Source organism: Trachypithecus francoisi, unplaced genomic scaffold (assembly GCF_009764315.1).
Source record: "Trachypithecus francoisi isolate TF-2019V2 unplaced genomic scaffold, Tfra_2.0 Lachesis_group3, whole genome shotgun sequence".
In the NCBI taxonomy this organism is placed as follows: domain Eukaryota; kingdom Metazoa; phylum Chordata; class Mammalia; order Primates; family Cercopithecidae; genus Trachypithecus; species Trachypithecus francoisi.
The window spans coordinates 108762992-108775467 of NW_022681468.1; the positions used below are offsets into that span (position 1 = coordinate 108762992).

The 12476-nt window shown below is 45.4% G+C and overlaps 1 protein-coding gene across 1 annotated transcript; it reads left to right on the top strand.

Moving 5' to 3' along the window:
* Positions 1–3772: 3772 nt before the first annotated feature.
* Positions 3773–6429, top strand: CTXND1 (cortexin domain containing 1). The gene is made up of 2 exons (XM_033189225.1): positions 3773–3972; positions 5550–6429. Exon 2 carries the CDS (start codon positions 5615–5617, stop codon positions 5792–5794), a length of 180 nt encoding a protein of 59 aa, XP_033045116.1. The 5' UTR covers positions 3773–3972; positions 5550–5614; the 3' UTR covers positions 5795–6429.
* The last annotated feature ends 6047 nt before the right edge of the window (positions 6430–12476 follow it).

Sequence of the window (12476 nt, forward strand, 5' to 3'; positions counted from 1 at the left end):
CTCCAAACACGTCTAAACATGAGAAGGAACAAACTCCAGACCCACCATCTGTGAGAACTGTAAGACTCACTGCTAGGGTCCGCGGCTTCATTGTTGAAGTCAGTGAGACCAAGAACCCACCAATCACAGACACAATGACTGGTGGAAAGCCTTAAATAGATATCACTGTAAAACAGAATGAAAACTAAAGTAAACTTAAGGGCAAAAACAACATATAAATGTTACATACCCTAACCATGTAGAAATAATGGAAGTAACTGTCAATGGAAAGAGAATGGGAAAAGGAGGTGAAAATTAGAATAAACTCCCTAATTTCCTAATACCTTACAGCTGGGAATAAAAATGCATACATTTAAAGTTGACAATTCAAATTACAGAAACTGATGCACATGTAAAAGAACAAAGGTAAACAATTAGCTAATACTAGTGACTAAAATTAGGTAGTGAAAGAAAATAAGAAATAGGAGTAGGAATCAGGGATAAAGGAAAAAACGGTAATAAAATAAAAATTAATAAAGTGAGTATATTTATCTCAACTCTGCCTCCAAGGCCAAAAAGGAGAGATACCAAAAACCCAATAGAAAAATAGGTAAAGGATATTAACAGAGAATTCACAAAAAGAGGAAGGACAAATGGATCTTAAACACATGCAAAGATGCTTAACTTCTCTAAGATAAATGAAAATTACTCTGAGAGCTACAGGGTGTATACATTTGTAAAATCTCAAAAAGGCCGGGCGCGGTGGCTCAAGCCTGTAATCCCAGCACTTTGGGAGGCCGAGACGGGCGGATCACGAGGTCAGGAGATCGAGACCATCCTGGCTAACACAGTGAAACCCCGTCTCTACTAAAAAATACAAAAAACTAGCCGGGCGTGGTGGCGGGCGCCTGTAGTCCCAGCTACTCGGGAGGCTGAGGCCGGAGAATGGCGTAAACCGGGAGGGGGAGCTTGCAGTGAGCTGAGATCTGGCCACTGCACTCCAGCCTGGGCGACAGAGCAAGACTCCGTCTCAAAAAAAAAAAAAAAAAAAAAAAAATCTCAAAAATGATGCATTTAATATGTGTACATTTCACTACATGTAAAATTTATCTTTTAAGAAATCCATAAACAAATACTGAATTCTAGTTAATGATACACATGCTGAAGTGCTTTGAAGTGAAGTGTGTTAATGCTTGCATCTTTGAAATGCATTCAAAAAGTAAAAAGGATGGATAGGTGGGTAAATAGGACAAAATTTTTAAAATGCGGCAAAACATAGAATCTAGGTGGTGGATATGTATTTGTTTACTGTATAATTCTTTCAACTTCTCCGTATGTTTGAAAATGTTTGTTATAGGATGTTATAACATCTTTCAAATTTTATTTCAAATTGGCAAAAATAAAAGATAACTTTGTTTTCAAGATTCTGCTACTGAAACACCAGGGGTTTGGTCTGGGTCCTGTTGCTCACCGTACAGAAAGCCAGTAACTGAAACAATGAGTGTTTCCAGGGCAGAAGGCTTTTTATTCTCATGATGTCAACTGGGAGAATGGGAATAAGTCTCAAATCCATCTCCTCAACTGACTAAAATTGGGGGTTTATAGACTGAGGAAAGAATGTGGAAAAAAAGTTGGACTAGGAAGGTAAGGAAGAGTAAGGAAGATGAACGAGGGGTCTGGTGTCTCATTGTCTAGATGCCGGGATCTGGTGCATTTCAGTCCCTTGCCTGACAGTTTCCTAAGGAAAAAACTCAGATGAGAGAAGTGTAAGTTTAAAATTTTAAGACTCGGAAGGTCAATTTCTATGTTTATTCAAAAAACCCATAAATATCAGTTCTATGGGACAATTGGGCTGGTTTCAGCTGTAGGACAACCGTCCCTCACAACCGTTGCCAGTGGAAGCTTACATAGGTACAACCTCCGAGAATAATAATATCGATCAGAATTAAAATGACTTTATCCTTAGACACAGCAGTTTTGCCTGAAGGAATTTAATTACAGACATACTCAGACATGTGCAAAATGCATAGCTGCAAGGACATTTGCTCCATCAATATGTGAAAAACAAAAGATTGGAAATCCTGTCTGATAGAAGACTATGGTTGAATTTACTATGGGATATCCATACAACAAAATACAATACAGCCATTATAAAGAAAGAGGCAACCTTCTATGTGTTGACGTTAAATAATCTCCAAGATATGTTAAACTTTAAAAGTAAGATGTGGAACCGTTTATATAACAGGCTTTCATTTGTTTGAAAAACAAATAAACATACATATTTTCTTTTATAAGAATAAAATATCTCCGGATTAGAAGGATGTATAAAGACCTGATAACAATAGTTGCCTATCTGGAGATGAGCTAGATGGCTGGGGATAGGGGTAGTGAAAACACTGGTTTTACTGTTTTCTTTTTGTGCTTTTTGAGTTTTGAATAGTGTACAACAATTAATTATGCAGAATGTTCAATTTAATCCTCAAAAAGCTAAAAACATAATTACCATGTGATCCAGCAATGCCACTTCTGCTTATATACCCCAAAGCATTGAAAGTAGAGTCTCAAAGAGAGATTTGTACACCCATATTCATAACAACACTATTTACACAGCCAGAAGGTGAAAACATCCCGAGTGTCCATTGATTAAAAAATGGATAAACAAAATGTGGTATAAACATATATACAATGGAATATTATTCAGACCTTTAAAAAAAGGAAATTCTGACATGCTACAATATGAATGAAGCTGGAGGACATTATGCACAATGAAATAAGCCAGTCACAAAAAGATAAATACGGCCGGGCGCGGTGGCTCAAGCCTGTAATCCCAGCACTTTGGGAGGCCAAGACGGATCACGAGGTCAGGAGATCGAGACCATCCTGGCTAACACGGTGAAACCCCGTCTCTACTAAAAATACAAAAAACTAGCCGGGCAAGGTGGCGGGTGCCTGTAGTCCCAGCTGCTCGGGAGGCTGAGGCAGGAGAATGGCGTGAACCCGGGAGGCAGAGCTTGCAGTGAGCTGAGATCCGGCCACTGCACTCCAGTCCGGGCGACAGAGCGAGACACCGCCTCAAAAAAAAAAAAAAAAAAAAAAAAGATAAGTACGTACAATTGCACTTACATGAAGTAGGTAGAGCAGTCAAATTCATATAGACATAAAGTAGAATGGTGGCTGCCCGGGGCTGGGGGAAGGGAAATGGGGAGTTATGGTCTAATGAGTGCACAGTTTGTTTTGCAAAATGAAGAGTTCTGGAGATGGATGGCAGCAATGGCTGCACCACAGTGTGAATGTACTTAATGCCACTGAACAGTACACAAAAATGCCGCTGCACACTTAAAAATGGTCAAGATGGTAGATTTTATGTTATGTGTATATGGCCACACTTTTTAAAGTTTATGTGTGTGTGTGTGTGTATAAACTTTTTTTTTTTGGAGACACAGTCTTGCTCTGTCAGCCCAGGCTAGAGTGCAACGGTGCAAACTCCGCCTCCCAGGGTCGAGCGATTCTCTTGCCTCAACCTCCTGAGTAGCTGGGATTACAGGCGTGCACCACCACACCTGGCTAAATTTTTTTGTACTTTTTGTAGAGACAGGATTTTGTCATGCTGGTCTCAAACTCCTGGGCTCAAGCAATTCTCCCACCTCAGCCTCCCAAAGTGCTGGGATTACAGGCGTGAAATTTGTTATATTTTAAAAAGAGAGAAGAAATCAGCATCAAGCAACAGTTGTGGCAGATCCCACCCCCATGCCAGGAAGGAGCTACCCAGGGGAGTCCACATTATATCTAGGGCTGGGCATCTCAGGAAATAACTAGTCTTCTTTGTCCCTTTCTCTTACAGTTACACTCCAGCGCCCCCACCAGCCAGCACAGCGCCTGCTCTCAGTGAACAGCCACTGCTCTCCGTGGGCGTCCCCCATGATGCCTGACCACTCCCTGTGCCTCCTGGAACAGCCAGGGTCCTTCTGAAGTGGTGACCACTCCAGTCAGCAGGTCAGTGTCCCGCAAGAGTGGTGAGGGCTGAGACAAGGTCTAAGAGAGGGGAAGTCATGGTTGACTGTGGTTACAGCTATTCCCCAGCCAGCGGGCTCTAAGCTTGCACAGACAGGTATCTTCCTAAAGTTCCAGAGTGGGTGGGGAAGATGGAGCCCCACTAGAGGAGGCAGAGACATGTAGGGACCTAGGGTGTGGGATGAGGGACCTTGGATACGTCATTTTCCTGCTCAGTGCCTCAGTTTCCAAATTTATAAAATGGGCCTATTGATGCCTGGGTAACTTGCTTCCAGGTGTGTCACAAGCTTTAAATAACAAACAGAACACGAAGCACAGTGTACAGCCCAAGAACTCCCCAAGTTCAGGGATAAGGATGGGGATGAATGCTATGTGTGGGGAGAGGGAGCAGCAGCCAGCCCTCCTCCTAAAGCTGTCCATGGCAGCTGAACTTGGGGAGCTGCCTGCCCCCTCCTAGCCAGCTCCTCGAGCTGCCAGTTCATCCAAAGTATGTACTGACCATCCACTGGAGCCAGGGACTGTGCATTTGGTTGTCACGCCCCTGTGAAGCAGGTATGGCCACCTGTCCTCAGCATGGAGGAAATTAGGACCCAGAGAAGTTGGCAAATCATCCCAAGATGAATGAGTGGTGTGTCAGTGTAGGGACTACTGCTGGAGTCCTAACAATAATTGAGAGCTGTCCAGACCTGCACTGCAAGGCGGTGGCAGAGCTGGGACCCTTCCATGTGACTGCCAAAACCGTTCTTCCCATCACACAGTTTTCAGGCCTTGTGCTGGCCTCAGCAGGAGTCTCTAGAGAGTCCCTGTGGGGACCTGCAGCAGGGAAGGGGATATAGACCCTCCAGGCCTCTCACTGTCTTCCACGACAGCAGTCCCTCGTCGGTCTGTTCCTCTGTGGTTTTCCACAATAGGTTTTATTTGAAATCTAGGTTCTTATGCTTTAAAAAACATAATAGACCAGACACAGTGGCTCACGCCTGTAATCCCAATGCTTTGGGAGTCCGAGGCAAGAGGATTGCTTGAGCCAGGAGTTGGAGGCTGCAGTGCGCCATGATTGTGCCACTGCACCGCACTCCAGCCTGAGCGACAGAGTGAGACCCTGTCTCTAAAATATATGCATATATATCATAATTACTTAATTTTTGAAATGCTTTCAGATTACCCTCAGATAGTGGTTTGTCTAAATGGAAAGCATTATCCTAACTGCCTTTCTAAAGGGTTTCATGGAGTGGAGGCAGCTGCAGGGCCTCTATCCCCTCCCAGCCCCCAGTCCCACCCTAGTCCCACACCTGCTGGGACTCATCTATCACCTCCCCTGCCCCAGCCTGGGGAGGCACTGGCTGCACCCTACTAGAGCCTCTGGTTACCTACAAGGTTTCGGGCTGGGACCATGTGAGACCATGTGTACCCATCCCCTTCTACCCTCCTGCAGGGTGGTCTGAGCAGCAAGCTCTCGGTGCAGGGGTAGCAGATAAGAGTGAGCAGAGGTTGGTGCCCTGCAATCACCCCAGGCACGTGACCACACCCCTCCTTCCCCACTGCTGTGGCTGTCTCTGCAGGGGTGGAAAATGGTACCAGTCAAACCCGAGGCAGAGGAGGAGCAGCCCTCAGTCGCTGCCACAAGATGGAGGAGCCCACGCCCGAGCCCGTCTATGTCGACGTGGACAAAGGGCTGACCTTGGCCTGCTTCGTCTTCCTCTGCCTCTTCCTTGTTGTGATGATCATCCGCTGTGCCAAGGTCATCATGGACCCTTACAGCGCCATCCCCACATCCACCTGGGAGGAGCAGCACCTGGACGACTGAGGCACAGCGGCGGTGGAGACTGGACCTGGCAATCTGCGGGTGGCTGTGCCCCAGGATGCACCCATGTGTCCCCTGTCAGCCTGCCATCCCACAGAGGCAAGGAATGAATCTGGTCACCCAGGGAAGGAGAAAGTGCAACTTAGCCCTGTCAGCCCTCCCTCAAGCACCAGCGTGGAATGCCCGGGTGCCATGGGTGTCACAACCATGGAGCAGCCAGGGGAAAAGAGCCCTGGACCAGGACCCAGGAGGCTGGGGTTCCAGTGTGGGGAGTCACTGTGAGATGATGGGGTAGTCACCTTCCCAGGCTCCTGGGCACCTTTTGGAATTGGATCCAGCAACAGACACCCCCCAGCCATCACACAACAGTGGTCTTGTCTTGAGGAGACTCTCTATCTTTAAAATACAAAGTAGCACATGGAGGCTTCCAACCAAGAGGTCCCACCTGAACCCCAGCCCCCTCCCCATGGACCAGCAATGGTGTGGCAGTGAGGGGGGAAAGCAGGTTGAGGGAGTCTCACCTGAAAATTCACGAAAGGCACAGGATATGGGCTGCTTCCAAGCAGTATTTTTTTAAACTAAATATAGAGGGATATATTTTTCCTGTTATAAATAAAATGTACATTTTAGAAACTTGGGAAAATGCAGATAAATAGAAAGAAAGGGAGGGAAATAACACTTAATAATCCCACCTCCCAGAAACCACCATTTTGATATATTTTCTTCCAGCCTTTTTACTTGTATTTTTTAGTCAAATTCATACTCCATGCATGATGGTGTATCACTTCATGTGGTAGCATGAATATTCCCCACAACATCAAACATTCTTCTTAGCTGCCAGTTTTAGTGAGACTGAAGGGTCACTTCAGTCACTACCCAACCATCAGTTGGGTAGGTCATGGTTAAAAAATCATCTCCTTTGGTTGTACTTTTAATTTTTTTCACTAATTTTTCCTCACACAAAATTATTTCACCCAGTAACCTTTCTGAGTGTGCACAGTCCATGAGATAAATATTGAATGGGGAGATCTGGGTTCTAGTCCCACATTTATCAGTCAGGTTACAATGTGACCTTGAGCAAGTCATTTCACCTCCCAGTGCCTCAGTTTCCTCATTGTAAGATAGGAAAAGCCTTGTCATTTTAGAATGTTTATTTTTTGCATATACCTCATGTGAACAAAAGGACAGAAAGGGGAGTCAATGTGCTATAAATTTGCTATAGTCGGAGTTGGGGGACAAGGAAGAAGTTATTGATGATGACTCTTCTCGGGCCCTCCCTCTTCCCACCTCCTTCTGCCCTTGACCCTACTCCCACTCCATCACCTGCATCCATGACCTTGCAGCAAAATTATTAGAGCAGAGCCTACAAAACTGGTCCCAGGTCCCAATTCCTCTACTTCCTTGTTTTAGCACCCCAAATAACTCAGCCTCTCTGAGCCCCAATTTCCTCATCTGTAAAGTGAGGGAATAACATCTACCTCACAAGGTTGTTGTGAGGATGAAATGAGAGAACATGGGCAAACATGAATGTTCTTGAGTTCACTACCCCAGGAGAAGCCAGGGGTCTGAGCTGGGAGGAGTGCCCCCTGCCCCTACAGAGCCTGGAACCCTCAGCTTTCCTCAACTTCTGAGGGCTACTTCCTACAGGCCAAATCTCCCAGCCAGAACCACTTGGTCAGAGGAATAGTCACAGCAGCCTTCCCTAGCACCTGACCTCAAGGGATGTGGTGTCTTCCAATTTATGTAATTGCCAGTGTCATCAGTTTTCCCGTAACATGATATGAAGTTAAACAAGAGCACCTGAGCTCCCCTTCCTCTGAGTGCATTTATTCTATCCCTCCAAGGTGTGGCCTTCCATCCCCATCCAAGAGACCTGCAGGTGTGAAGAAGCTCAAGACTTCTCATTGTCTGCCTCCCAGCCATTAGTCCCCACCACAGCCCAGGCCACCTGGAAAATGGGTTTCCAAAGCACTATCACTACTAGGTGACCCCTGAATGCGGACAAGGCCACAGCTGTTCAGGCAGCATTTCAGGGGATATCCAGTTGTCATCCCTCTCCTACCCCTCTCCTACCCACCCTTATCCCCACTATTATGGGATGCACAAAGGGACAGCTGGCAGTGGCAGTGAACCAAGATGCAGGGAAGGCCCTGTATAGTGAGGAGGATCTAAAGCAAGACTCATGTGCGTTGCCTCAGGTTCAGCAGCAGCAGCCCTCACTCTGAAGCGCACCTTGAGATGCCAGGCACTTCTGTTAAAAATCTCATCAGCATGCATTTACAATGTAAACTAGAACCAACTCCCAGTCAGCTAATAACAGACCCCAGGAACAAGAAAAGGTCTTCCAGACCGCCCCTGGACATACTTTAGAACCCTCAGGGGTGAAAAAGAGGGTGCTCCAGGGCAGTGCAACTTAACCTGTGGTTGAAGGACAAACAGCCTCTGCAATACTTGAGGAGCTCATTAGAAACCCAAATTCATTGCATTGGGAGTTATACCTGATGTAAATGACGAGTTGATGGGTGCTGAAGAGTTGATGGGTGCAGCACACCAACATGCCACAAGTATACATATGTAACAAACCTGCACGTTATGCACATGTACCCTAGAACTTAAAGTATAATAAAAAAAAAATTACAAAAAAAAAAAGAAAGAAAAGAAACCCAAATTCACAGCCCCCTCCAGACCAACGTACAGAATGTACATTAGCAAGATTCCCTAGGTGGTTTATATGCACCTTAAAGTTTAAGAAGCACTGCCTGAGAATCCCTTGGTCCTAATTAATTCTTTTCCATACTCAGATTGGCTAACGGGTTTCACCTTATCTCTTGACTCTTGTTTGATGGCAACAGGAAATAGTAACATTTCAGGAAGGGTGGAAAATATAAACAGCACTCCCAACCCAAGCCTCCAAAAAACAGCAATTTTAATTTTGTGTCCATATATTGCCTTCTAATCATTGTCCTCATGCAAGATTTTTTTCATAAAGATCTGCTATATAATTTTATATCATACTGTTTCTCTAAATATTACGTCATAAGTATACTTTCATGTTGCTACTACATTCTTCACACTTGTCATTTTAATGGCCATAAACATGACATCTAGTGCACATACATAATTATGTAGCTTCCTATTATTAAATACTTGGATTTCTTCCATTTTCCCTATTATACATGTTCCAAGCACAAAAGAAAGATTAAAATACATATGATGAAGGCAGGGTGCTTGCTTAGGACAGGGGAGAATAAATATTTACTATACACTCCCTCCATCTAAGAGACACATGGAGCACAGTGCGGAGGGAGACCTATCTAAGAACTGGATCATATTAAGGAGAAAAAAGCAACTGGAATCTCAGGCTTCAATTGTTGCATTATGCTGCTGAAGCACAGAGGAGATGGTCCTTTGTGACCAGAGCATCTCAACTCGTTTCTGGCAAGCTGAGATGAACTTTGGGGTTGTGGATAGAAAGATAAACTGATCAGCAAAAGGAATGAACAGAAGTCTTCAAGGCTAGAAGTTGGCAGAGAAGAAATGAAAAGTATTAAAAGAATGGGAGGCCTGTGAAGTTGGCCACAACCCAGGACTTAAGGAGAACACAGGCTGGAGAGGAACTCTCCAAAGCAGAGAATGGGTGGTGGGTTTTCCAGGCAATGGTGCCTAGAGGCCAGTTTTAAGTTGTTGCTTGTACTGTGCTCAGCTACACTCCCTTCGTGTCACCCCAAGCCCTCTCTAAAGTCTGATAAACGATCCACTCTGCAGCAGTGGTCTTTGGGACAATGAAGACACCTCGGTGGTGGGTCATGTAGAGAAATACAATCTGGAAGGGGCCAGCAGTCCCACAGACAAGTGGGGTAGCAGAAATATCCAGAACCAAGAGTTCAGAGTGATGATCACTAGAAGAAACGCGGCCCCTAAGGATGCTCAGAGAGTTGGATACTTATAATAGGACCCTAGCTTTACCATCCTGGCATATCATTCCCATCATAGATATTTCATTTTTTTCTAATTAGTTGCTCAAATGTCTACATGTTCTTATTGAGTTGAAAACCAGTGTCTCCCTGTCTCATTAAATTTCCAGAACTTCAGAGGCTAAATCAATCCAAAAGGGGCTGGTCCTGCTTTCAAACACCAAGTGAAGAGAACTGCAAAGCTTGGTGTGTGCACTAGTGTGGTTTCATACCACTAGGTCTTGTTGTTGAGAACTGGTTCTGCCATGCATGATCAATGACCACCCGCAATGCCCTGTGGCCCAGCCTGTGGAGAGGTGCTCACACAGAGTTATCTGGGTCCACATCCACGTTCCCAGCTATTCTGTCCAATCATAGCACAAAGACAGGTTGCCTGTGTCCAGAGGGACACACAGCCTCAGCCACACCAGCCCTTATGAGCTTGATGGTCATCAGCAAAGACTCTCTCCCTTTAGGAGGGTTCTCCTTGGGAGCTTTCAGTGTCTTGGCAGGAAAGAGATGGCACGCACGAAGCACTGACTGAAGATAGTTTAATGAAAGAATATTTGCAGAGTTTGGGCAAGGGTATGGAAAGCAACAGGGAAGAGTAAAACACCCAGGGATGGCCGGGCAAGGAAGCTCATGTCTGTAATCCCAGCACTTTGGGAGGCCAAGGCAGGCGGACTGCTTGAGCCCAGGAGTTTGAAACCAGCCTGGCCAACATAAGCAAGAACCTGTTTATCTACAAAAAATAAAATGTTTTTTAAAAAATTAGCTGGGTGTGGTGTTGCACACCTATAGTCCCAGCTACTCAGGAGTCTGAGGTGGGAGGATCACTCGAGTCCAGAAGTTTGAGGTTACAGTGAGCTAGGATCACACTACTGCACTCCAGCCTGTGTGACAGAGAGAGACACTGTCTCTAAAAATAAAAAACTAAAACAAACTACCCAGGGACAGGCAGGCCACAAACTATTACCATCTCAGCCTAGAGAGACAAGGAGGAGGATCTAGAACCCAGGGAGAGCTATAGCCATGGAGAAGAAGTCACCTGATGAAAGCCCTGGCCACAGCTGGAGGATCAAAACTCCTGCACCCACTGCAGCTCAGTAGGAAGAGAACCAGGGGAATAAATACCTTGACCTCTTGCCTCCTGCCCTCCAATCTCCTGTCTGGGTCTTCCATTGGCCAAAAACAACAGAAGCTAAAGGTCAGGGGACCCTAAGTGATACGGTCCACATAGGCAGCAAACTGGAGCAAAAGAAGAAAACCCAGCACAATTCATCCTATTACCACTTAGCAGCCATTCACAAACTTTGCTTAGATGGGAGGAAAATATTTTGTCCCCAGCACAGGGGAAACATAAAATCTCACCAGTCACCATATTGTCTGGGGGTGATAGCAATTTAGTCCCGTTCCCACCTGCAACTTAAATCATAATGTAGCCACTCCTGGGTAAGTGGAACACTTCCTGTAAAGCACAACTGCTAGTGCCCCCTTCTGTGACTGATCATGGGGCCCAGAGTGGTAACTGTAGTCTTGTTCTCCCACCACCCATTCCATAGCCCCTCTACTTTCTGGCAGTCCCTTAGCTGTTGGATAATTTTATCTGGTGGAATGACCCAAATCTTCATCCACAGAGGATTCAAATTCTTGGTGCCCTGTCTTCATTGAGTTGCCACAGTATCCACAGATTCCTAAAGAACATGAAGAGGCCTTGAAGATCTCACCTGGAAGCACTGTAAAATTCTCAAAAAGAATAACAGCTGCTCTAGGGCAACACTACTCAAACTATGGTCCAAGGATGGACAGCATTGGCATCTCTGGGGAGCCTGTTAGAAATCTAATTTCTTGCCCCCACCTCAGGCTTACAGAATGAGGACAAGGGATACAGGGAGTACCAAGTGCCCTAGCGAATCCCAGGGTTCCAAAGCTAGTACTCCTTGCCCCTATTGTGTAGCAGAAACCCTACTTTCCCTTGGATATTGGGGTGAACCATCCTGACAGTGCAGTGATCTCTTTCTCTGCCAATGTTTCAACATAAGGAGCCCCAGATGGCACAAGATCATCTTCCAATTTAACAGACCCATAACTATACTCCCTGGTGGAAGCAGTTCCTCTTGATCACTAGAGATTTCCAAACCCACAAAACCTAAGGTTTCTTGTTTAAAGGCCATGTTTGTGGGATATACTGAGATGAATATGCTGTGGTTTGAATGTGTCCCCCAAAGTTCATATGTTGGAAACTTGATTCCCAATGCAACAGTGTTGAGAGGTGGGGCCCAATGAGAGGTGATTAGGCCATGAGGGTGGAATGAATGGATTAATGCTGTTATCTCGAGAGTGGGCTTGTTTTGAAAGGGGGTGTTTCGTCCCCTTTTCTCTCTTGCCCATGTGATTCATTCCACCATGTTTATGACGCAACAAGAAGGTCCTCACCAAATGCTGGTTCCTTGATCTTGGATTTTGCAGCCTCCATAATTGTGAGCCAAATAAATTTCTATTCATTATAAATTACCCAGTTTGTGTTATTCTGTTTTAGCAGCACAAAATGAACAGAATGAACCACCACAAATGGCGGGGAGGGACACGGATGGCAAATCCGTATCCGGAATAAGTGTCTATTCCTACTGCCCTCCATGATGAAAGGGACTCAGTTTAATTAACCTTCTACCAAGTAAGTGTTTGCTCTATCTCCCACCACCCATCCCTGGGAATGGTGCCATATCAGGGGC

Coding starts and splice junctions, on each gene's coding strand:
- CTXND1 (XM_033189225.1), top strand. CDS start 5,615: ATGGAGGAGCCCACGCCCGAGCCCGTCTATGTCGACGTGGACAAAGGG.